We start from the raw sequence: 22,444 nt of genomic DNA, 5'->3' as shown, positions 1-22,444 counted from the left end.
TTGTGACAGCATGTCAGCAATTGCTATTGCAAGGAAACCTGTATGTCACAAAAGAACCAAACACTTCAAAATCAAGTATCATTTTTTGGGAGAGCCACAAAGAGAAGGTAAAATAAATTTAGAGTATTGCCCTACACAAGAGCAACTCGTTGATATATTCACAAAGGCATTACCAAAACAAAAATTAGAAGAACTAAGACTCAAGCTTGGGATGCCAGAATTAAGTGTCAAGGAGGAGTGTTAAAATTGACACTTACTATATATAGTTATGTTGTTAATTGAATGGTTGATATACAGAACAATTGTAAACCATTAGTTAAATAGATAATGAGTGACTATATAATGTAACGTTATGTTTTGTAAACATATATCATATAATAACAAAAACACATTTTCTCATATTATTATAATTCCTTGTATAATCATTTCCCACAATAAAACCATCAGGGGTACTCCTAGAACGCCACATGGATCCCCTAGAACTCTAAATAATATCGAATCTTCTTCGGATTCTGTAAATGCTTCAGAAAATTTTGTAGTTTATAGCTCTTACATTTTCCGAGCAATGAAAATCTTCCTGGAGAGTATCCACAACTCCTTTGCCGAAGTAGTGTCTACGATTCGTGGAAAAATCGTCTCTCCAATAGAAGAATGAAGATATGCAGTTGCTTTTGCATTCTTCGTGGTTTTCTCTTTTACTAAACTTTGTTGTTCGGTAGTTAATTGTTGCCCAGTTAATGGTTTAGGAAGAATATATCCTTGTTCAAATATTTCCCATAAGTGTGGTTTAGGAAGAATATATCCTTGTTCAAATATTTCCCATAAGTGTAGAGCAGTCAATAAAGCCTTCATTTTGATGCACCAAAAATCGTAATTTTCTCCCATGAAAAGTGGTGCAAAAAGTGTGCAGCCCGAAAGATCAAGAAGTTCAGAGATTACAAGATATGTCAGGTTTTAGCCTGAGTTTTCTTCCTCTTAATCACCTAGGGTACCTATTTGTGCCTCTAAAATTAAATTGGTTGACTGTGAGAAAATAGTGGAGAAGATGACTGCAACAATTAGTTCTTGGTGCACCAAAAACCTCGCATTTGCTAGAAGAATACAACCGGTAATCGTTGTGCACATTAGCCATCACGGCACAAACAATTGTCTTGCCTAAAATAATCTTGAAAAAAATTAATCGTTGTGCACATTAGCCATCACGGCACAAACAATTGTCTTGCCTAAAATAATCTTGAAAAAAATTAATGACATCTGTAGGAACTTTCTTTAGCGAGCAGAGTGGAAGACCAGACTATGTTAAATGGGATAACGTGAGCAAGCCCAAAAAGACGGGTGGTCTAGGAATTAGAAACATCGGTTTATGGAACAAGGTAGTGTTGTAAAAATTGGGTTTTCAAGGCAAAATACTAGAATGGAAATAATAACGAGTTTAGGAAATCGGTGTGTCGTGGTTATCAAACCACTGCCTTGAAAACAAGATTCGGTGCAACAGGGGTGCACAATTGTATTCAACGATCCGTTCCCTAAGGTTTACAAAACTCTCAACACACAAAGGCACTTTTGGGTGATGAGATGGACCTACATAAACTTAGGCCCAAAACAATAAGGAATGAAAAATGGCTTAAAGAAAAGTATTGATCATCTTATATCTAAGACAAGTTTGGTACCTCTCATGAACTCAAAAAGGTGTATGTGTTTTTTCTCATATTGGTCTTCTTACAAATGAAAGAATATATAAGGGGTTTTGGGAAAACCAACCACCAAAGGATGTCCAAAAATCTAAAGAGATCAATGACCAATTCAATCAAGAGAATCAATTCAAGAAAGATGAAGAGTTTAGTTTATATCCTTAACCAAGGATAATAACCATCCATTAAATAATCAAAAATCAGAAAAGAAATATATATGCAGGATTTGTGGAGGAATCAAAACAGCCGAAGGAAGTCAAAAGACTCAAAGGAATCCAATGACCATAATCAAGGCAACTAACCGATAATGAAGGGTTAGTAACCTCCATACTCAACAGGAACATACACCACCTTAACTCATCATAATCGGAAGGACTATAATCCTATAAATTAAACAACAATTAAAAGAGTTGTTACGAAAGGAATTACGAGGAAGCAAAGGAAAAGTTCAAAAATACGACTTTTGGCGCCTGATGGCCCGCCGGGTCAGGTGAAATAACCGCCCATTTTCACTTCGCATGCGCGCCCGGTCGGGCGGCAACATCGGGCGGACTCTTTTTCAAGCATTACTTCCAACAAGTAGTTGTGGAGAAGCTTTTTGGCACATAGGAGCACAAACGGATGATTTGTGGGTAAAATGAGTTAACGTAGTGAATGTGAAGAATAATGACCGGTGGTGTTATAACCGTCCTAATACACTAGTAGGGTTATAAAGTACATGTGCACGGTGAAAGATAGCATCCACATTTAGGAATGCAAAATTGGAAACCAAACAAAGTACACTCTATTGGCAAGCTTTACAAACAGGAGATCCTACATGGGCAAGTGAATGTTGAATGGAGCTATGGTGTTTGGAGCAGAATATATCTACCTAAACACAGAATAATAGTCTCGGTAGCAAGTCAGAAAAGATTGCAGACAAAAAAAAAATTGTTACAAATGATACAGATTGTATGATATGTGGGTCAGCAGTGGAACCACATGATCATCTTTGGTTTGGATGTGAATACAGTGAGAGATGCACGAGGCCATTTTCACATGGTTGGGTATTCAATACCATATAAGAATATTCTTTCAGACACTTAAGTGGATTAGAAGCAGGTTTAAAGGTAGTAGAGTACAAAGAAAAGTTGCTCTTGCTGCAGTAGCTGCTATAGTATATAAAATCTGGCAAACAAGGAATGAGAGCTACTGGCTAAATAAGGTGAATTTTGTAGATAAAGTAGTGAAAGATATTCAACACATGGTAAAGAGTAGAATAGCTTATACATTAGGTTGTAAAGCTATATACAAGATCAAACTTGGATTCAAAGCTTGTGATTTTGATAGGGTCAGTTTTAGGCTTAGTTAAGCCTTGCTTGTAATAGGTAATCGTTGGTTTTTTTTTATGAATCCTTCCTAGAAAGTTTGTCAAACATCCAACAATTATAAGATGTAATTCATCTTTTTTGGTGCAATTATATTTTTTCACTTACCCAAAAAAAACTCTGTTTTTCACATGCTTAGGCGGAATGCCTAGTTCTATCTTCTATGCATACAATATAGTGATATGAGCATATACCATGCTTTCAAATGGTCAAATATAAATAATTGACACAAAGATTTGGCTGCATAAAGGAAAATTAGGGTACCTCATTGTCAGCATAGCCCAACCTTTCTAGCTTAGATAACAGTGATCTAGATTTTTCGAACAAGCCTCCTTTAACATAGACCTTTAACAAAGTTGTCAAAACAACCTGCAAAAACAAAATCTGAGGAGACCATAGTACAACTTCAACAAAGTACACATACAGAGAATTCCCAATTGAATACAAAGTAGTTATTAACCAAAATTGGTCATTTACATATTAATTATATTAACCAAATGACTACACACTTTTTTTCTTTTGGGAAAGTAAAACTATATTAACCAAATGACTGCACATTTGATAACCAGAAAGACACTGTAGGATGAACCTGCTGTAGATAAAAAAAGAATGCATAACTGTATACTTATACCTAACCAGTCAAGATGACTGCGTAAACATAAAAAAATAATTAGTTCATGACTGGATAGTAGTTTAGGCAAATAGCTCACGATACTCGGCAAACAAAAAATTGAACTAAGTTACAGGCCTGTGTTTAGAGATATTTGAAGTAAAGACAAATTGTTATCAAAATTAAAACAAAGACAAAAACACAACCCTGACTCTCAAGGAAGGTACCAAGACAGTGTTTTTTATATAACTTAGAAATGTATCACAATTCACGACTCACAATTAGCACCATCATAGAACGTATAATGATCAACCTACTATCTTATGATACTTCCTCCATTTTTATTTAGTTGAAACACTCATTTTGGCACAAGAATTAAGGAGTAAAATGAAAGCCTAAAGATTGTAATTCACTAATTCCCCTAATTTATACCTACCCAAAGTACTCAACCAAAAAAGTAATGTGGGATAAGGGTAGAATTGGAATTGCATCTTAGAAAACATTTCAAAAAGAGAAACGTGCCAACTAAAAAAAAACATCCAAAAAAGGAAGAATTATTAAACTTGAATAATTTATATCAAAAACAAAAAACATAAAAAAAAAAACAACAGTAAGAAGAAAAAAAATGCTTTTTTTTAAACTAGAATTATTTATATCAAAAGCAAAACAAAGAAAAACAATAAGGGGAAAAAATGTTTTGTTTTTTGGGAAAGCAAAAAAAAAAGGATTATTTGGATAAAGCCACCTTTTAAAGTTGCAGTTTTTGAAATAACCACCTTATATGTTTTTTTTTTAAATAACCACCTTAAACTTTCTTTTTATATGAAATCACCACCAAATGTTAACGGACGTCTAAACTTCCGTTAGTGGGCACCACAACCAACGGCCATATTCCTTTTCCCTCTTCTTTTCCTTCCTTCTTCCTCTCCATGAACCCTTCCTCCATTAACAAATCTCTGTCGAATTTTTTTTATCGAAATTCCGCAAATTAAATCTATTTCTCTCCCAATTTTTCAAGTACAATTCATCAGCAAGAAAATTTCGGCACTTCCCCTCAATCATCCGCATGGTCCGCGTTCTTAAACAGGTAATTTGTACTAAATTGAAATTAGGGTTCTTCAATTGTAGAATTGGGGGGTTTTTCGATTTGGGGTTATAGTTTAAACTTAATTGATAGTTTAATCAACCAAATGGCATCAATTTCAACAAATTAATTTTTTAGGGTTACCAATGAACAAAAGCGGAAATGTTTTACTAATTAATCAACAAATTTGAGATTAGGGTTATAGTTTAATACTTTAATCGTGCTTTCCCACCAATTAAAGCACACACATGGAGTTTCTGGTCCTTCCTTGTGACGTCCAAGAAGATGATGTTGGTCCCCAGCCTTGGATTCTTCTTGATAAATACTCGATGATTGGTGTTAACTCAAACTGGTTGATTGAATTGATACTACTTTCGAAATATTTTCTGCTAGATGGTAGTGGATATTACCACAAATTGATCGTTCAATGTTGGATTATGGTTTTCAATTGCATTCTCCATAGTATCAGGAACGTATGGTTAGTAAGATTTAGAGTTGGGTTGAGGTACATAAGGAAGGTATGTGTCTTTGTGCATTATCTATGTTTCTTTCCAATGAGCATTTGACAGTGATGGAGGATAGAGAGATTCGAATTGTGTGGTTGAGGACAAAAAGTACAGATAATAAATGAGGGGGGAGTGTGAAGGGCAGTAATGAGGAAGAAGAAATTGGTTGGAAGATGAAAAGAACAGTAAAGAAGGAGAAGAAAGAGAGTATCGAGTGAACATGGAGGGAAAAAAAATTGGTCGTTGGTTGTGGGCCCCACTAACGGAAGTTTGGACGTCCGTTAACATTTGGTGGTAATTTCATAAAAAAGAAAGTTTAAGGTGGTTGTTTAAAAAAAACATATAAGGTAGTTATTTCAAAAACAGCAACTTTAAAAGGTGGTTTTATTCAAAAAATCCAAAAAAATATGCTTAAAAGTTAGCATGTGACCTAAGGCGGGATCCTTAAAATGTTTCAGAATGCATTATTTAAACACTTGGCAATAGTTTCCTAATACTAATGTTTACAACTCTACAAGACTGCTATTAGTGATTCATATTTAGGTTGAAGTTGGAGTTATACATCAATGCTTGGATTCCAAATTTAAGTCAACAACTCTTAACAAGATGCAAGATAAATACTCACCTCTTAAGTTTTGTTGACTTCTGACTTCTTTTGTAATCTATGTGATAACCACGCTTGATTGCATGATTTCTTGACATCATTAGTTAACTCTCAGTTTCTTTCCTATCATTCATTAACAGCCCAACAAAGCTTTAACCGAGAATGTCACTTATAGGACTAAAGTGATTGGTTACGAGCTGGGATAAATAATTTTGTTTCCATAGCCATCAATTGCGGCAATAAGTGTTCATCACGTCAGGCCTTGGAATTTTTTTATTCACGTTCTTGTTGACTAAATTTAAATCCTTATATTTTGTCAAACACTCTTATCATGTACACAAATGTCATAGCAGTAGCAGAATTCAAACCTTGGTCGGCATAATTCCTGCAGATGACATATCTTGAACCAATTTATCAGCTTTCTGATAGTTACCATCAAAAGAGTATGCATTGAGCAATGAGCTATAATGGTAGACGTTTGGAGAATGACCTTCAGCCTGCATGCGCATGAAATACATTTCTGCCTCCTCACATCGGCCGTTTGAAGCACAAACAGCTATAAGAGTCCCATATGTCACATTGTCCATCAGAATCCCACTATTTTCCAGCTCTTCAACCAACTGTAGTGCCTTCATATATCCATGATCTAATTTCAAGCAACCAGCCAGCAGCTAAGATGATAAAGAGCCGAATTAACAAACCAAAATGTTTATCCAAATTTCACTGCTTCAATATCTAGACACCCCAAGATAACTGCAGCACTCATGTCAAAACAGCATATAGTATCTTTGATTTAAATATCCAAATTTTGCACCTCAAGCTAACTTACTTCTTTAAGTGTCTCATTTAAACTGATTGAAGAAACCTAAATTCTGACAGCAAGTTATACCACTGGTATACGCTTACCGTGCTATACGTCACTACATCTGGCTGCAAACCATTTTGCTTCATCTTCTTAAACATACTCATTGCTTTGTCAAACTTCTTATTCTTAATCAAGCAACTGAGAACAGAATTGCATATTGAGATATTATTTTTCACAGCTTCGTCATTTATAGTCTCGTATACATTAAGAGCCCTTGAAATGTCCTTGCTCTCCCCCATAAATTTAATGTAACTGCTATATGATGCAACATTGATCTTTCCATGCTTTTGCATCCACTCAAACAGCTGCAAAACATCAACCATGAACAAGAATTATAACTATAACTTGGCATCCACAAATAACCGAATGAAACATGGAAGGAAGCTCAAGTGCAAGAACTTGTCAGTAGAATATCTGGACATTAGCAATAGGAGGCAACACCAGATAGAGAAAAGAGATATGACGTTTTCAAATTCCATTAATCGGAAAGTAATAAATGACTTCGAACAATAGCTGTGCAAAAATATACGCCTTAAGTACAACATAAACCAATAGTCCAATACAAAGGGCAATCATAAATACAATACAACTCTCAACAAATCTAGAGTTCACTATGAAATAAAAATAAAAAAGTAAACAGTTAAGTATTAGCAATTAGGTGACATTTCTTGAGAAATTTCTGAATTATAGTATTAGGTTTTCAGGTAACTTTGTGATAGATATTGTGGGATTTCCCACGAAACTCAACTGACGCCCATTAAAATTTATTATACCGTGTGAAAGCATAACAATTAGGTCCATTCTTGTAAGGACAAATTGTTTTTTACCACCTACAAAAATCGAAAAATTGTTTTTTTACCACCTAAAAAACTAAAACTTGTATTTACCACCTAAAACATAATTAGAACTTGTTTTTTTACCACCTGAAAACAAAAAAACAGATGAAACACCTATGTGTGACTACCTAATTCAATTTCCCTCCAATTTGTTACACTCCCTATGTGATATTTTTTAAATCTTTCACCGTTCTCTCTTTATTTCCATTGAGTTTGGTCAATTTTGGGCATTAATGATGCTGAAAAATTATGTGAATTCATGGAAGTTAAGGAATCGGAGGAAGAGAAGAGAGTTAAATACATGAAATCATGGAAGAAAAGAACATATCAAAAATATTACCGTTATTGTGGCTGCCCACTTAACATTTTCATCTATTTTTCCATTTTCCAGGTGGTAAAAGACAAGTTTTAAATTTTTTGTAGGTGGTAAAATACAAGTTTTAGTTTTTTAGGTGGTAAAAAACAATTTTTCGATTTTCTTAGGTGGTAAAATATAATTTATCCTTCTTTTAATGGAAGACTAGAATGTATTCGGTCTCCTCCACTGGAATATTGAACTAAGCCCTTGAATGAAGAAAGAGAAGATCCACCACTATAGGTGATGGGGAAGAAGAGCGAGGAGGATATCAATGCGGCTTCTTACTCGTGTCTTAGAAATATAACACAAGATCCATGCCTTTGCTCATAAGAATGCCATTGAGCTTAGGCCGACACATAATATCATGATCACACAAATAAGGCTTGCCATAAAGCACTTCACAACGATCTAATTAACGAACATAACAGAAAGTGGAGATGTTTTAACTCGTGCATAGGAGAAAGGCATTTGAACCATAGTTTCCAGACTCTCCACTATCCACAAATTCAACGTAGAGAGATTGGTAAGTATGTATTTCCACTGGTCTGCATCTTCTCAGCACAAGTAACTTGAACTGATGGTTCGATATAAGTGACACCGAGATCAAAATGTCACCTGGGTCAACCATGACAAGCACATCCTGATAATTCAAAATCTTTCACCCTAACTAAAAGTTGCTGCATAAAACTTAACCACAAGTTTATAACCCAAATAAACCGCAGTCATAAAATGAAATGAGTGAAATATTACAAAAGACTCTAGTTCCAAGCCAAGTATGCAGGGGGCATATATTGTACGTACACAAGGGTATGCAAGTGATTACTTTAAAAACATTTGAAGGTTGGAGAAAATATAAGTGTAGCTTGCTGGTAACTTGAGCGCGTCCAAAGTTCTGCAGCTTGTGCTTAGTAATTTATTTGGGCGTTTATTTCTAAGCATAGTATATCCTACACTTTCATCTTCTTTTTCATTCTTTATTTGTTTTTCTTCCTTATTACATTGTTAATCATGTTTCCCAACCAATGTTCTTTTTCAAACATACTAATTTTCCTAAGCTTTCATTTTCTTTTTCATTGTTTATTTGTTTTCCTTCCTTCACATTGTTAATAAATTTTTCCAACTAATGTTCCGCTATTACTTCAATATGCTTTTACCCCATGTCTCCTTTTATGCATTTATTGGTAAAATTAATCTTATTTTGTCTTAGTTTATTGTACATGCATTTAAAACTACCTTTGTCTTTTTTCCTTTAGAATCAAATCTAGATTACTAGGTATGGAGTTCCACTTTTAATATACTTTAATATAAGGGAAATTCTCAAATGATAACCTTGTGTAATTGCATTTTTTATTTGGATAACGGAAAAAAAAAAATAACTTATTATCTAGAGTAACATTGTACTCTTGATTATACATTTGTAACTACCTAAATTCTGCTAACCATGGTTATTAAGTAAATATAAGAAAAAAATAAAAAGCAAAAAATAACATATATTTCACATTTTTATCTAATTCACAGAACTCACTAACCTCGGCGAACAACCATCACCAAGATTGGCAAAAAAACATGAACAAATGATAAGAAAGCTCTTTTATAAAATCTTCACTTTCCTTCCCTCCTAAATTTGGAGGGATTTAAAAGGAAATACAAAATTAAAAGTTGTCAATCAAATTTAGTAATTTACTGTCTTTCCTTCATTTCCTTTCATAAAACCAAACATTGGAAAATAAATCTATTTCCCTTCTCTTCCTTTTAGTTCCCTTCACTTGCCTTTTTTTTTTCTTTAACTTATATTGAACCAAATAATTCTCCTCCCTATTGTGTCAACTACCACCGCCGCCACAACAACCCCCACAAACTTTTGAAACTCTTCCTCTCTCCACACATCTCCCCAACTCTAATGTATTGCTCCACCCTCCGTGTCGCGACTGTCGCTAGGGGTGTTAATGAGCCGAGCCTGCTCGTGAACTGCTCGATGCTCGGCTCGCTAAAGTTCGGTCAAAGCTCGGCTCGAGCGGGCTCGACTCGAGCTCGGGTTCGGCTCGAGATCTTAACGAGTCAAGCTTGAGCTATCCTAGGCTCGGCTCGAAAGCTCGTGAACAAGCTCAAGTTTTTAAGAGTAATAATAATCGAGTCCCATATCGGTTGATTGCACCTGAATGAAAGGTTGATATCCATATAAATTAAACTCATATTTATATATTTATTCTTTAATAGGGCCGACCATTTGGCTTGTTCATTGAAATGGGCTTCTCTAATTTATCAAAAACTAAAAGTACATCATGATTCATATCAAAGATATAATCATACAAGCACCACTTTATACCTCTGACTAATGGAAGAAATCCTCACCACCTCCAATTAAATTTGTTGTAGATCATCCTTTTAAATAACCTCTTTACTCTCCCACATCGATATTCTAAATAAACCCGCTGATACAAGTAGTCCTAAGACAAAACCACTTTGTTTTTGAGGAAGCTATGTATTCTCCCACATCGACCAAATAAATAAGAAGCTAACTAAAATCTGTTATAAAAACAAATGCCTAGTTAGGAGGCTGAGTCTGTGCAGATGTTAATATTCTTTGGCCTTCCAAAGTTAATTACTTTGGGCCTGTTTTGGCTTTGAAGTTAAATTTGAATTGGGCCGAATAGATTTGAGTTTAGTAATCAAAATTTTGAACTAGAATCGATGGCAAGCTTAGCTTAAAAGTTACGAGCTTGTTTTTCCAGGCTCGTTAAACTTCGAGCTCTAGCTGAACCGAGCCTAATTTCGAGCCCGAGCTTGAGCTCAATTTCCAAGGCTCGTCGAGCTTCGAGCTCGAGCTGAGCCTAAGTTTTGAAGTATCGAGCTCGAGCCGAGCACGCCTAGGTTCGGTCTCGGCTCGGCTCATTAACACCCCTAACTGTCGCCTACCAAGGCGTTGAGCACTCTAAATCCGCCGTAGAAAAAGCCTATCTCATTTGAAGCTATCTCTTGTAAATTGTACTCAATTCGAGGTGGTGTTTCAAAGCCGACAAAAAAAAACAAAAAAAAACCCAAAAAAAGTTGAATAAAATTATCGACAACAAACTAGGTTGAAGGAGTGGACCACTTATCCCTTTTTGTCAAGGCGTTAAGGAGGACGAAATGGTGTCTCCAGGCAACCCTTTGGTTATGAGGAAAATTCCCTTAAGGCTACCTTTTGAACTACAAGAAACTCTTGGAAAGAGCATCGCCACTTTGGAGGTAAATTCAGAGAATGCAAAGGTAAATTCATTGGAAAATTGAATTACATGAAAGCCAAGCTCCAATTACTCGATTTCCCATTCACTTTTTGGGTTTGATTAGATTAAAATTAGGGAGGAAGGAAGATCTGGAGAAATGGGCCAACAAAAATTAGGAAGATGGACAGTGATTGGAGAATCAAAAGGTTTGGTATACTCTTAGATGATGTATTCGAGAGTACTTTGCAACGATAATGTCGTCATTTTGGATCTCCGGCGAGGGCGGAGGAGTGAGAAAGAGAAGCGGTTTAAACAGGGAAGGAGACATGGTTTTGACATCCAATTACTTCGATTGAATTATCCCGAGGATACCTTATATATATATATCAAAAAGATGGACAGTCAAACTTCTTCTATGTTTTAAGCCTCATCAAAGTCATGAATGATATTAATCAATAGTACAGGATGAGAATTTCCCTTAATATAAGTGTGTACCAAAAACGGCAAAATTTTGAAATATAACTTTTTGAGATAAATTTTATATGACTATTTTTTCTATAAATGATCAAAGTTTGAAAAAGGGAAATGTAATAATACTACCTCCATTTCATAAAGAACTTTACGGTTACTATTTGCACAAATATTCAGACAAAAGTAGAAAAGTTGGTTAAAAATAATAAAATATGGATAAGAGAAATGTGTAAAAAGGTGGGTGGGTATAAGAAAAAAAAATGAATACAGAGAAAGTGAGTGGAAAATTGCAAATATTGTGGAGTAAGAAGGGTAAGATAGTAAATTTTCATGTCCAAAAAATAGAATAAAGGAAAGTGTAAAAAACATTATGAAAAAAACTAAAACGGAAAGTGTAAAGATCATTTTGAAACGGAGGTAGTACCTTAAAAGGAACATTGCGTAGTTGTGGGAGATGTATAGGCTAATGAAAACGGGTTTGAAAACTTGAATTTCGATGCATACCCCGTTTGTTAATCCTAGATCTGCCATTGTTCGTAAGACATCACAAATAAGCTATAAATAGCTCATAACATTGCCACATAAACTATAACCTGCACAAGAGAAAATACTATTTAATTAATTATCTAATGCTACAGACTAGTCAACCTGAGAAAGATGCTTCCATCTATTTGACCTCCCAAAATCGCGTAACACTATGTTTAAATCGGTTGCCTTCAAGATCTCTTCACACCTGTAAATAAGCATAATCATCTCAGCAAGTTTACATTTAAAAGCATAATACTAGCATGTTAGCAGTTAATAAAATTAGTCTCATACAAGTAGTCTGATGACTTTATGAGTATGCTACCCCAACACCTTTAGTTAATAAAATTTGTAGATGGTGGATTCTTAGTCATAGAAATTTCAAGTGTTGAGCGGTATATCAGAAAATTGTGGACTATTCTGTTTTTTCACATCAATAAAGCCAAAGCAGTAACTAGACTACTAGGACAATGGTTTCAGCTTTTACTTACAATATCATACTCCCTCAATTTCATAATACTTATCCTGTTTCCCTTTTCGGGTGTTTCAAAAAGTTTTCCTGTTTAATTTTTGCCATTTTAAACTACCCATTCTACCCTCATAACAAATTATAAATACCGATATCGTCCTACTTTTTGTTAAAAAGTATGCCAAAATAACATTAAAAAGTCCATTTTTTTTTAATGACTGCCACTATTGCTTTTTTTCTTGGTTGTTCCACCCATTAATTGCATTCACACCTCATTGTTTTCTCTCCCCTCCTTCATGTAGCTTCACCATCTATCTCCTCCTTCATGTAGCTTCACCTTCACCTTCATCCCCTCTCTCTCCTCTTCTTCTCCTTCACCCGTCTCCGCCGGAAATCAGTTCCACCACCTGGAAAACCTACCCCACCCCAAGAAAACACACTCCTTTCACTCAAAACCACTAAACAAAACCAAATTGTTGGAAAAAAAAATCGATAATAAAAGGAAAAAGACTTTTTTAATTTTCAATTATGGTTTTAGATAGTCAAATTTGACCATGAAAACTCCAACTCTGAAGTTTTCATCTTAGAATTTGTGCTTTAAACCTTGAAAATGGAAGAGGTGGGTTTCGATGGGGGAGGGGCAGCATTTTTTTTGTGATGAAAATTTTTTTTGGGAATTGCCCGTTACGATTGGAGTGCATCAAGGTTCCGCAGTTAGCCCGTTTCTTTTTGCTATAGTCATGGACGAATTGACGAGGTCAATCCAAGATGGTATACCCTGGTGCATGATGTTTGCAGATGATATTGTGTTGATTGATGAAACAAAAGAAGGAGTGGAAAGTAAGTTGGAGTTATGGAGACAAACTTTGGAATCTCGGGGTTTTAGGCTGAATAGAAATAAGACGGAATATATGGAGTGTAAGTTTAGTGGAGTCCAAGATAGAGAGACAGGGGCGATTAACTTAGATGGGAAAATTGTCCAAGGCTCTGAAATGTTCCATTATTTAGGATCTATTATCCAAAAGGATGGAGAATTGGATGGCGATGTGGCCCATATCAAAGCAGGTTGGTTGAAGTGGAAAGGTGTCACGGGGTTCCTATGTGACTCAGGCATGCCCCAAAGATTGAAGGGAAAATTTTACCGCACGGCAATTCGACCGGCTTTGTTATACGGCACGAAATGCTGGGCAGTGAAACATTGTCACGTGCAAAAGATGAATGTGGCGGAGATGCGCATGTTACGTTGGATGTGTGGGCATACAAGAAAGGATCGTTTGAGGAATGAGATTATTAGGAAGAAAGTAGGGGTTGCACCGATTGAGTTTAAGATGATGGAAAATCGTTTAAGATGGTTTGGACATGTAAGCAGAAGATCAAATGATGCCCCAGTTAGGAGGATAGAAGGGTGGCAAAGGGATAGAATTGCAAGGGGTAGGGGAAGACCTAAGAAAACTTGGAGGAAGGTGATTGAGCACGATATGAGTTTTCTTGGGATTGAGGAAAATATGGCGTTGGATAGGACAGAGTGGAGGGAGAGAATATACATTGATGACTTCATTTGACTTACACAACTTCAATGTTTCTTATTCTCTTTATTTATATTTATATTTTTATTTTACTTTTATTTTATTTTTAAAATTCTTTCAATTTTTTTTTAATTTCACATGCTATTTTGAAATGCACTTATTTTACTTATTCATTTATTTTAAATTTTACTTAATTTTTATTATCTCTTACAATATTTCTTCTATTATATATATATATATACATTTTCTCTTATCCTACTTTCATTAATTTCACTTTCTCTTCCTTGTTTTTTTCTTTTTACTTCCTGCTCCTTTCTGGTTTGATTGGTGACAATGACGATCTCCTACGACGATTCATGTTAGCCGACCCCAAATCATTTTGGGACTAAGGCTTTGTTGTTGTTGTTGTTGTATTTTTTGGAGCATTTTCTTGGGATATTTTGGATTATTTTCGGGATTTTTTGAGTATTTTCGGAGGACTTTTTGGTTTTGAGGAATTTGTTGGGGTGTTTTCTGGAGAATTTTTGGGTTGCATTTTCTAGGTTGAATCTTGTTGATTTCATGGAATTTTAAGATTTTAAATTTAAATTAGACGAAAACGGAAAATGGATGCGGAGATGGGTGAGTTTTTTTTTAGAAGATCAGAAGAGAAAAAATGGAGGGAGAAAAAAAATGTTTTTTGTGCCATTTTTTAAAATATACTTCCTCCGTTCTTTTTTAAATGACACAATTATTTAGCCACGTTTGCGAATGCACGATTTCAAACACTAATATCTTCAATTATAGATAACAAAAAATTATAAAAATTTGATATTAAAAAATATTTATTGAGACGAATCTAATAAGACCCAACACAAATATGTTTTTTGTTAAATATAAATCACAAAATGAAGTCAAATGAGCTTGTATGAATAGTGTTCATAACTCAACTTTGTCATATAAATAAGAACAAAGAAAGTATTATTTATAGTACAACAACATTAATAGTCAATCATTCAATGCTTGTTTTTCCTTAATACCCTGGATTTTTCCAAATAGAAAAAGTATTAGGAAACCGAGGGAGTACCATTATACCCCCTCACCTAGAAGTACACATACCAAGACCGCATTTAACCTGAAAGGAAATTGACAAACTACCACTCCAAAACAAATAGAAAGAAAAGATATTTATGTAGTAATTTCAAATAGTCTATCATTATCCATATTTAAGAAATAAGCAAACACCGACTATTACGGCTATCGGTTGCAATGGAAGAATAAAATAACTAATAAACGATCTAAACTATCAGGGGATTTATGCCTTTCCTGTTAAGTACATACCCATTGCCACCAAACACCCCCCCCCCCCTCCCAACACACACACACACACACACAAATTCCTTGACTAAATGAGTTGTGATTGATAAGGTGATAAGAGAGAGGATACACATCTGAAACACTTAATAGGCAGTTCGGAATTCTGTCTTAGAAAGGAAAGTCATTCCTTTTCTCAAAGAAAATAACTATAAAAACATCACCCAACACCACAAGAAATAACAAAAAGAAAATTCCCGAAATACGAACATACTCCATCTATTAAAGAAAAGAGTGGCAACTTTTTCAAATGTGTAGCAATCCCTTAAAAGAGTACCCACTCTATACTCTCTATTTAATATTTAGTTTTCTTACAGTTCGGCCTTCACCATTTCTCCCCTAGCATCAATTACAAGTATTTCTATATTCCTAAAGAACGGGAAGGAGCATCATAAATAGAAGCAAATAGGTCTCGTCACCATTAGTTAATCTTTAGCATTTTTATTAATGGCAATATTTTAGACATGGAGGAGTATTTATATAGTTGTTGCGGTAATTGAAGTTTGAAGTATTGAGCTAAGCCATGGGATACCACAACATCAACTATGGATTTTATTTTTTATATCATAAGAAAAATTCTAACTAAACCATGTTCAACTACTAACATGCTTTAATGAGGATGAAAACCCTAGAAACTAAACCTTTTGGCATGTTCATGACACTATAAAACAGCACGGACTTGTTAGTATAAGCACTTGATTGGATCTATGAACGACTGAACTGTGCACCATTAACCATTCCTTCCATGATTGTTAGAAATTGTTTGATAAGCTTGTCAAAGAGAAAAACTCAGTATATATACTTTTGCTTTGAAACCACTTTAACGAGCAAATTACATCGGTGAATTCCGGTTCCTGTTCCCCAACTTCAAAACAGGTTTGTAAAGGGGTGGGAAAAAGTTGTCCCAAATGTGGAAATAGTCCTCCCAATGATGGACAACATTTTCCTCCCTACACCTTACTTCCCTTTTTTTCCCTCCCATGAGTCCCATCCATCATCTCCCTTCCCCTTTCATTTTCCTTTTCTATAGTATGACTTTTTTTTGTAAGCAACCAAACAAAGGAAACTAATTTTACACGCATTTTCTCTCGAAAATGTTTTTCATGGAAAATCATTTTTCATTGAGAATGTTCTCCGTCGACCCAAACGGAGCACATGGCTATTTCACCTAGAATAAGTAAATTTTAATATGATCTGAATTTCTGATATAAGTTCGAATAAATTAAAATACGTTCAGGTAAGTTAATCAAAAAAGGGCCATTCAGTTCAAATTAGGGGTAATAAGTTGTGATAAATCCACATAAGGGCTAAGGATAATGCCAATAACGAAACTTATGTTCAGATAAGTTCATACATGAAAATTAAGGCGATAAGTACGAAATATAAATCGGGTGATTCCAAATAAATACTTCCTCCGTTCATAAATACTCGCAACGTTTATCACTTTCACGCATACCAATGCACAATTTAGATCGTCAATATCTTAAATTCTCTCTAAGCAAAAATAGCTGATATTTTGAAAATACGTATTGAGAAGAATCTAACAAGATCCTACATGACTATGTTTTATTTGACATATAAATCACCAACAATTTGGAATATGTGAATAGTGTAAAAATATCAAACGTTGCGAGTATTTATGAACAGAGGAAGTAGTTGTTATTGATGAATAGTACAAATCACATGGCATACTCATCAATAAATAGACTTTCAAGATATACATTTATACATAATTTTTATTCATTTCAGCTCAAATTTTATTCATTTAATTCTCAAACTTTATTCATTTAATTTACTTTTTTAGTTTCTTTTTTTATTTACACCTTTTTCTCTTACCAATGTATTTACGAAAATGTCCTGTTATTTGCATTTTTTATTGATAAAATACATTTCCACATGAATCCAAGCTATTACCCTCCAACCTAGACGCATTTAGAAACTCTATATCCTTGTTCTCTTCACCTATCTGGTTTGATTTTTCTAGTTTCTGGTGTATTTTCCGAAAGTGTTTTTTGCTTTTTTTTGTTCTGGTCTGATTTTTCTGCCTAGTCTGACTTGTCTGGTGCGGTCTAATAAGCAATAAAAATAAGAGGAAGAGAACAAAGCCTATACCACTTACCTATAGCAACTATGATTTCCACAACAATTTATACAGCTTGGGGCAAACCAATTGCCTCTAAGTAGTTCTTAAACAATTACACAAACAAACAATTTGAGCTTTCAAATGATATATAGTCATATACCATATACACATTTCAAAGCCGGTGCAGCCGAAAAGAACTGCCAACGACAAACCTTGAATTCAAATGAACACATGCAAAACAAAAACTGTAAAAACCCATAAGAGCGATTCATCGAACAGGTGGTGTGCAAGGTAAACAAAATGCAAAATAACCCAACAACGCATGTGAGAAATTATACCTGAAAAGTGCAGTATCCAAATCAGAGGAATTCTGAAATTCCCTGATAATAGCCTCTTTTGCCGAACGAGAACCATTTCGAGCCGTTGGAGCTTTAATGGCAGACACTATTTTGGTGGAAGTACAACGTGTGGCAGAAAAAAGGGTGCCGGGATATGGTAGAGAATTGGTTCTTGGGAACTCGATGGGAGGAGAGAGAAAGTAAAGTTTGGTAGTAAGTAAGGTTGCCGTAATTGGTGTGGACATGGTCATATTCCGACGAGATACTACGGTGCTTACTGCTCCACAGTCCACCCTCCGTGCTTATTCTGCCGATGCTTGCTGAGTATTTTCTGAATCAAAAACTTGGCAAAAAGATAGAGCGATGTCCTTCAATATTACTCGAAGAGCAGTAGCTAATGAGGCTTTCTCCCTCTTTAATAATATTAAAAAAAAAAAAGTGTGTCGTGACCTTTTCAATTTCCTCCCGAAGCCCGCGAGCAATAGCCTGACAATTAGTTTTAGTTCAGTCTGATTCAAATGTCCGAACTTTGGGATTGGGCACAGTATGAAAGTTCTTTTAGAAGCGCGGGTGGAGAGTGAAATTGTTTTCAGAACTTAGTTGAGAACCTGGGTACAGAGGGGAAGTATAAGTGCGGACGGTAGGGTGGTTCTTTCCTTCTTTATAAATTGGAGCCAAAAATGCCCAGAAAAGAAGATGGGGTGAATCTAGAATTACCGCTATTACAAACCTCATCCACACCACAAAAAAATGGTGTAGAGAAGCTCGGTCAGTGATAGTCTTCCCCCGCCCTACCCCTACACAGCACTTCTGAGCATCTCAATTCTATCATGAATGTGCCTGAATTGGAGGGGCGACCGTCGTTAAACTACCAAAGAAAAAAAAGGGCTTCCCAAAATATACTACTTCCTCTATTTCTTTTTTATGTATCCATTTGGAATCTGGTATGGTTTTTTAAAAAATTGGAATATTGGTTTGTATGGGTATAAGAGAAATGATTGGGTGTAAGAGAAATGATTGGGTGTAAGAGATTATAATAAATAAGGGAGTGAGAAAATAATAAAGAAATAAGGTAAGAGAGAGGAGTGATAATGATGGGTGATAAAGGAGGTGAGAGAGTGGGTATATGGGAAATGGAAAAGAATTAAATATTATGGGTGGGGAAAATTAGGTGGGAATATGGGTAGAATCTTTAAGTATTTTGGTAATTAGATAGAAATGTAAGGGTATTTTAGGATAAAATGTATGTCCAAAAATATAATAGATTCTAAATGGATACAACAATACGAAACGCTTAAAATGGAAACGGATACAACAAAAAGAAACGGAGGGAGTATCTATTTATATAATATACTAAAAGAGAGGAAGTCAATGTGGTGATGACAAATGTCACTCATTAATTCGCCTCTCTTTTAATTAAAAAAATAATTAAAAAAATAATATTATGGACTTTACTATATATAAAAAAGTACATACTAATTAAGTGTAGCAAAAAAAATACTGCAACCATAATTTTCATTATTAAAATAATTTCATGTGTTCTAACAATAATATTGGAATAAAATATTATGCCTAATATATCTCAGGTCCAATATTTTTAGACTAGCTACCTAACATAAATTTATTTATCTTAGTTACACAAAGGATGAACCCAAGACTGAGTTCTAAAACTCCACAACGATTTGCCTTGGATGACATTTACATACGGAGCAACTGAATCCCCCCCCCCCCCCCCCCCCCTCCCATTGCATTGTTGTACACAATGGAGTAGTAGTTTAGTAAATGTCTACCATCTTGAACTTAACACTCGCATGAGTAAATAAATAAATATTATTTAACACTCGCATTATTCTTTAAAACCGATGTCTAGAAAATAAAAATATCTTAATTTATAATGTGCAAACTCCTACTATTATAAATAATATCTTAATTATAATATACTACTAATTTAATATGCTTTAATATATAGTAGACATCAATATCACAATATTCACAACCTTATGACAATGATTTATCTAAGATATAAATAAGAATATTTTAACATCTTTTAGCATTTATTAAAATAATTAACTTAGATTTACTAATGACTAACTATAATTCCATATATGTACTATCAATTTTATTTTTAGAATTCGTGCACATATTGAGGCGGATATGGTGCATGAATGTTTACCTTTGATTTAGTATATGAATTATTATTTAACAATGTTGTCTATAACATGCTTATTTAAAAGAAATACAAATTTTTCTATAAGGCGGTCTTACACAAAAGACCTCATTGGTGTCATATAAGTTATGCAATGGAATCAATTAGTTAAGCAATGAAACTAAATAGTTAAGCATAAGAACCAATTAGTTAAACAATACAACTAATTAGTCAAGCAATTAAACTAATTAGTTAAGCACTTGAACTAATTAGTTAAGCAATAAAATCAATTAGTTAAAAAATCAAAGTGGTCTTTCCGGTAAGGCGGTCTTACACAAAAGTTGTCGTAAAAGAAATTGTTTATTTATTTTGTACTCCCTATCCGTTCTTGAATGTTAGTCCCTTTTAGAATCTAAGACAATCCAAAATAATTACACATGTCATATGAATCACAATAAAACTTAACCCATGTGGGTAGGAGAGAGAAATAGTTAAGGGGTTATTGGGGATAAAACTTTATTTGGGAGTAAACATGTGGGTCATTTAAATATTTATAAGAGTAAAATAAGGATAAATGTTAGACAAAATAAAGAAAGATTCTCAAATGGACTAATAAAAAAATAACTCAATACGGAAAGAGAACTAACAATCAAGAACGGAGGGAGTATCTTTTTTTTCTCAAAACTATAATTTTCTCCTTATTCTTTCCTTTAATAGTTCCGTAATCTTTTAAATGGGAAACTATTTTAAGATTTTTTTTAATATAATATTATACTTCATCCGTCTTTTAATACTCGCAACGTTTTTTAGTTTCACGCATGCCAATGCACAACTTTGATCATTCTCTTTATGCAAACATTATAAAAAGTTGATATTTTGAAAATACACATTGAGACAAATCTAACAAGATCCCACATGACTATGTTTTATCTTATATAAAAAACACTAAGAATAGTCAAAGTAGATTATATGAATAGTGGCAAAAGTCCAAACGTTGCGAGTATTAAAAGACGGAGGAATTATTATTTGTTTCTATGCCTTAGATAATTTTATGGGTAACATATTTGCCTCAAATGAAAAATATTTTCATGTAATTTTTAATAACTGAAATTTGTGTACGTAGTATGCTTTATTCTTTTTATGAATACTTGTATTGTACTTCGTAATATGATTTTTTTTTTTTTTTTTAATAGGTAAGAAGAAGGGACCCTGACTAAACCAGCACCTAGCACAGGTTAACCAGCCCAGCTCTGCAGGTCATCGCTTGAGCCACTCCCAAGCATTTCGCAGATGATGGGGCTCGAACTTATGACCTCCAAATCACAAGGTGAGTTCCCCACCAACTCCACCAACTTATGTTGGTAATATGATTTATTCTTATTTTTTGAATATTTGTATTGTACGTAGTATGATATATTCTTTCTAATTAGTGTAATAAAGTATAGTACATAGATGTCCAAAACTCTAAAGCTTATCATCTCAAAATATTAAAACAAACTTTGTGAACTTTTTATCTGTATTAGAAAAATATAATAATGTGAAATGTATATGGCTACAGTCAACACATATGACAACTATTATCACATGTCATAAATTTGCATTTATTAGTCCTATATATTTATATCACCGAGAACACAATAAAAAAAAGGAAAATTTGGTAATATTAATCCAACATTTGGCCGATTTTATTTTATTAATCCCACCTACGACATATTTTTTAATAATCCCACCTTTACTACCCGACGACTTTTATTGGGCTTAAGTGGCCGGTAATCGGTGAAAAAGTCAACGAGATGGTGATGAATTGATGATGATGACTGAATAATATCGAGAGAGAGTACTGCCATGTAGAGAAATAATGCCGCTTACAACAGTTTTATGACCTGTTGGGCCCAATAAAAGTTGTTGGGTAATAAAGGTGGGATTATTAAAAAATATGTCGTAGGTGGGCTTAATAAAAGAAAATCGGTCAAAGGTTGGATTAATATTACCAAATTTTCCTAAAAAAAATATATCATTACATAATTAAGAAAAGAATTATCACAATAAGATAAGTGGTGGGCGGGATACAAAAACGGGTATTAAGTGGGTATGGGTGATGGGTTTTGGATATAATGGTTATGTATTATAACTTATAAGGGTTATATCTTACAAAGATTTATTTGGACGAAGTAGTATCTTATATTATAACAAATTTATATAAGATGTAATATATCATCGTAAATATCTTTTACGTGTTAATGTAAAGGATTACAACATCGATGTATGAAAATAAAGAGTTTTTTGCAAAGTGATTATCACTACAAAAAAAGTGATTCTTAGCACAATAAAAGTGATTATATAATTTATATATATAATTTTGTATAAAATTAAAATTTTAATATGTAAACTATGCATCACACTTGA

At 34.1% G+C, this 22,444-nt stretch overlaps 1 protein-coding gene across 2 annotated transcripts in view; it reads right to left on the bottom strand.

The window, feature by feature from the left end:
• The window catches only part of LOC110784872 (pentatricopeptide repeat-containing protein At1g10910, chloroplastic), a 34,732-nt gene extending 16,395 nt beyond the window's left edge, over nt 1-18,337 (bottom strand). Inside the window, exons 1-5 of one of the 2 annotated variants that reach the window (XM_056840352.1) lie at nt 17,893-18,337; nt 12,247-12,331; nt 6,769-7,032; nt 6,231-6,533; nt 3,323-3,442 (exon numbers count right to left, since the gene is read on the bottom strand). In XM_056840352.1, the coding sequence (XP_056696330.1) occupies nt 3,323-3,442; nt 6,231-6,533; nt 6,769-7,032; nt 12,247-12,331; nt 17,893-18,143 (1,023 nt within the window). In that variant the 5' untranslated portion in view covers nt 18,144-18,337. The remainder of the gene's footprint in view (nt 1-3,322; nt 3,443-6,230; nt 6,534-6,768; nt 7,033-12,246; nt 12,332-17,892) is intronic. The other variant, XM_021989319.2, reaches the window with a different exon arrangement.
• Between the last annotated feature and the right edge of the window lie 4,107 nt (nt 18,338-22,444).

Source organism: Spinacia oleracea, chromosome 3, assembly GCF_020520425.1.
Source record: "Spinacia oleracea cultivar Varoflay chromosome 3, BTI_SOV_V1, whole genome shotgun sequence".
Taxonomy (NCBI): Eukaryota; Viridiplantae; Streptophyta; class Magnoliopsida; order Caryophyllales; family Amaranthaceae; genus Spinacia; species Spinacia oleracea.
This window is presented reverse-complemented; position numbering and strand designations above follow the sequence as displayed.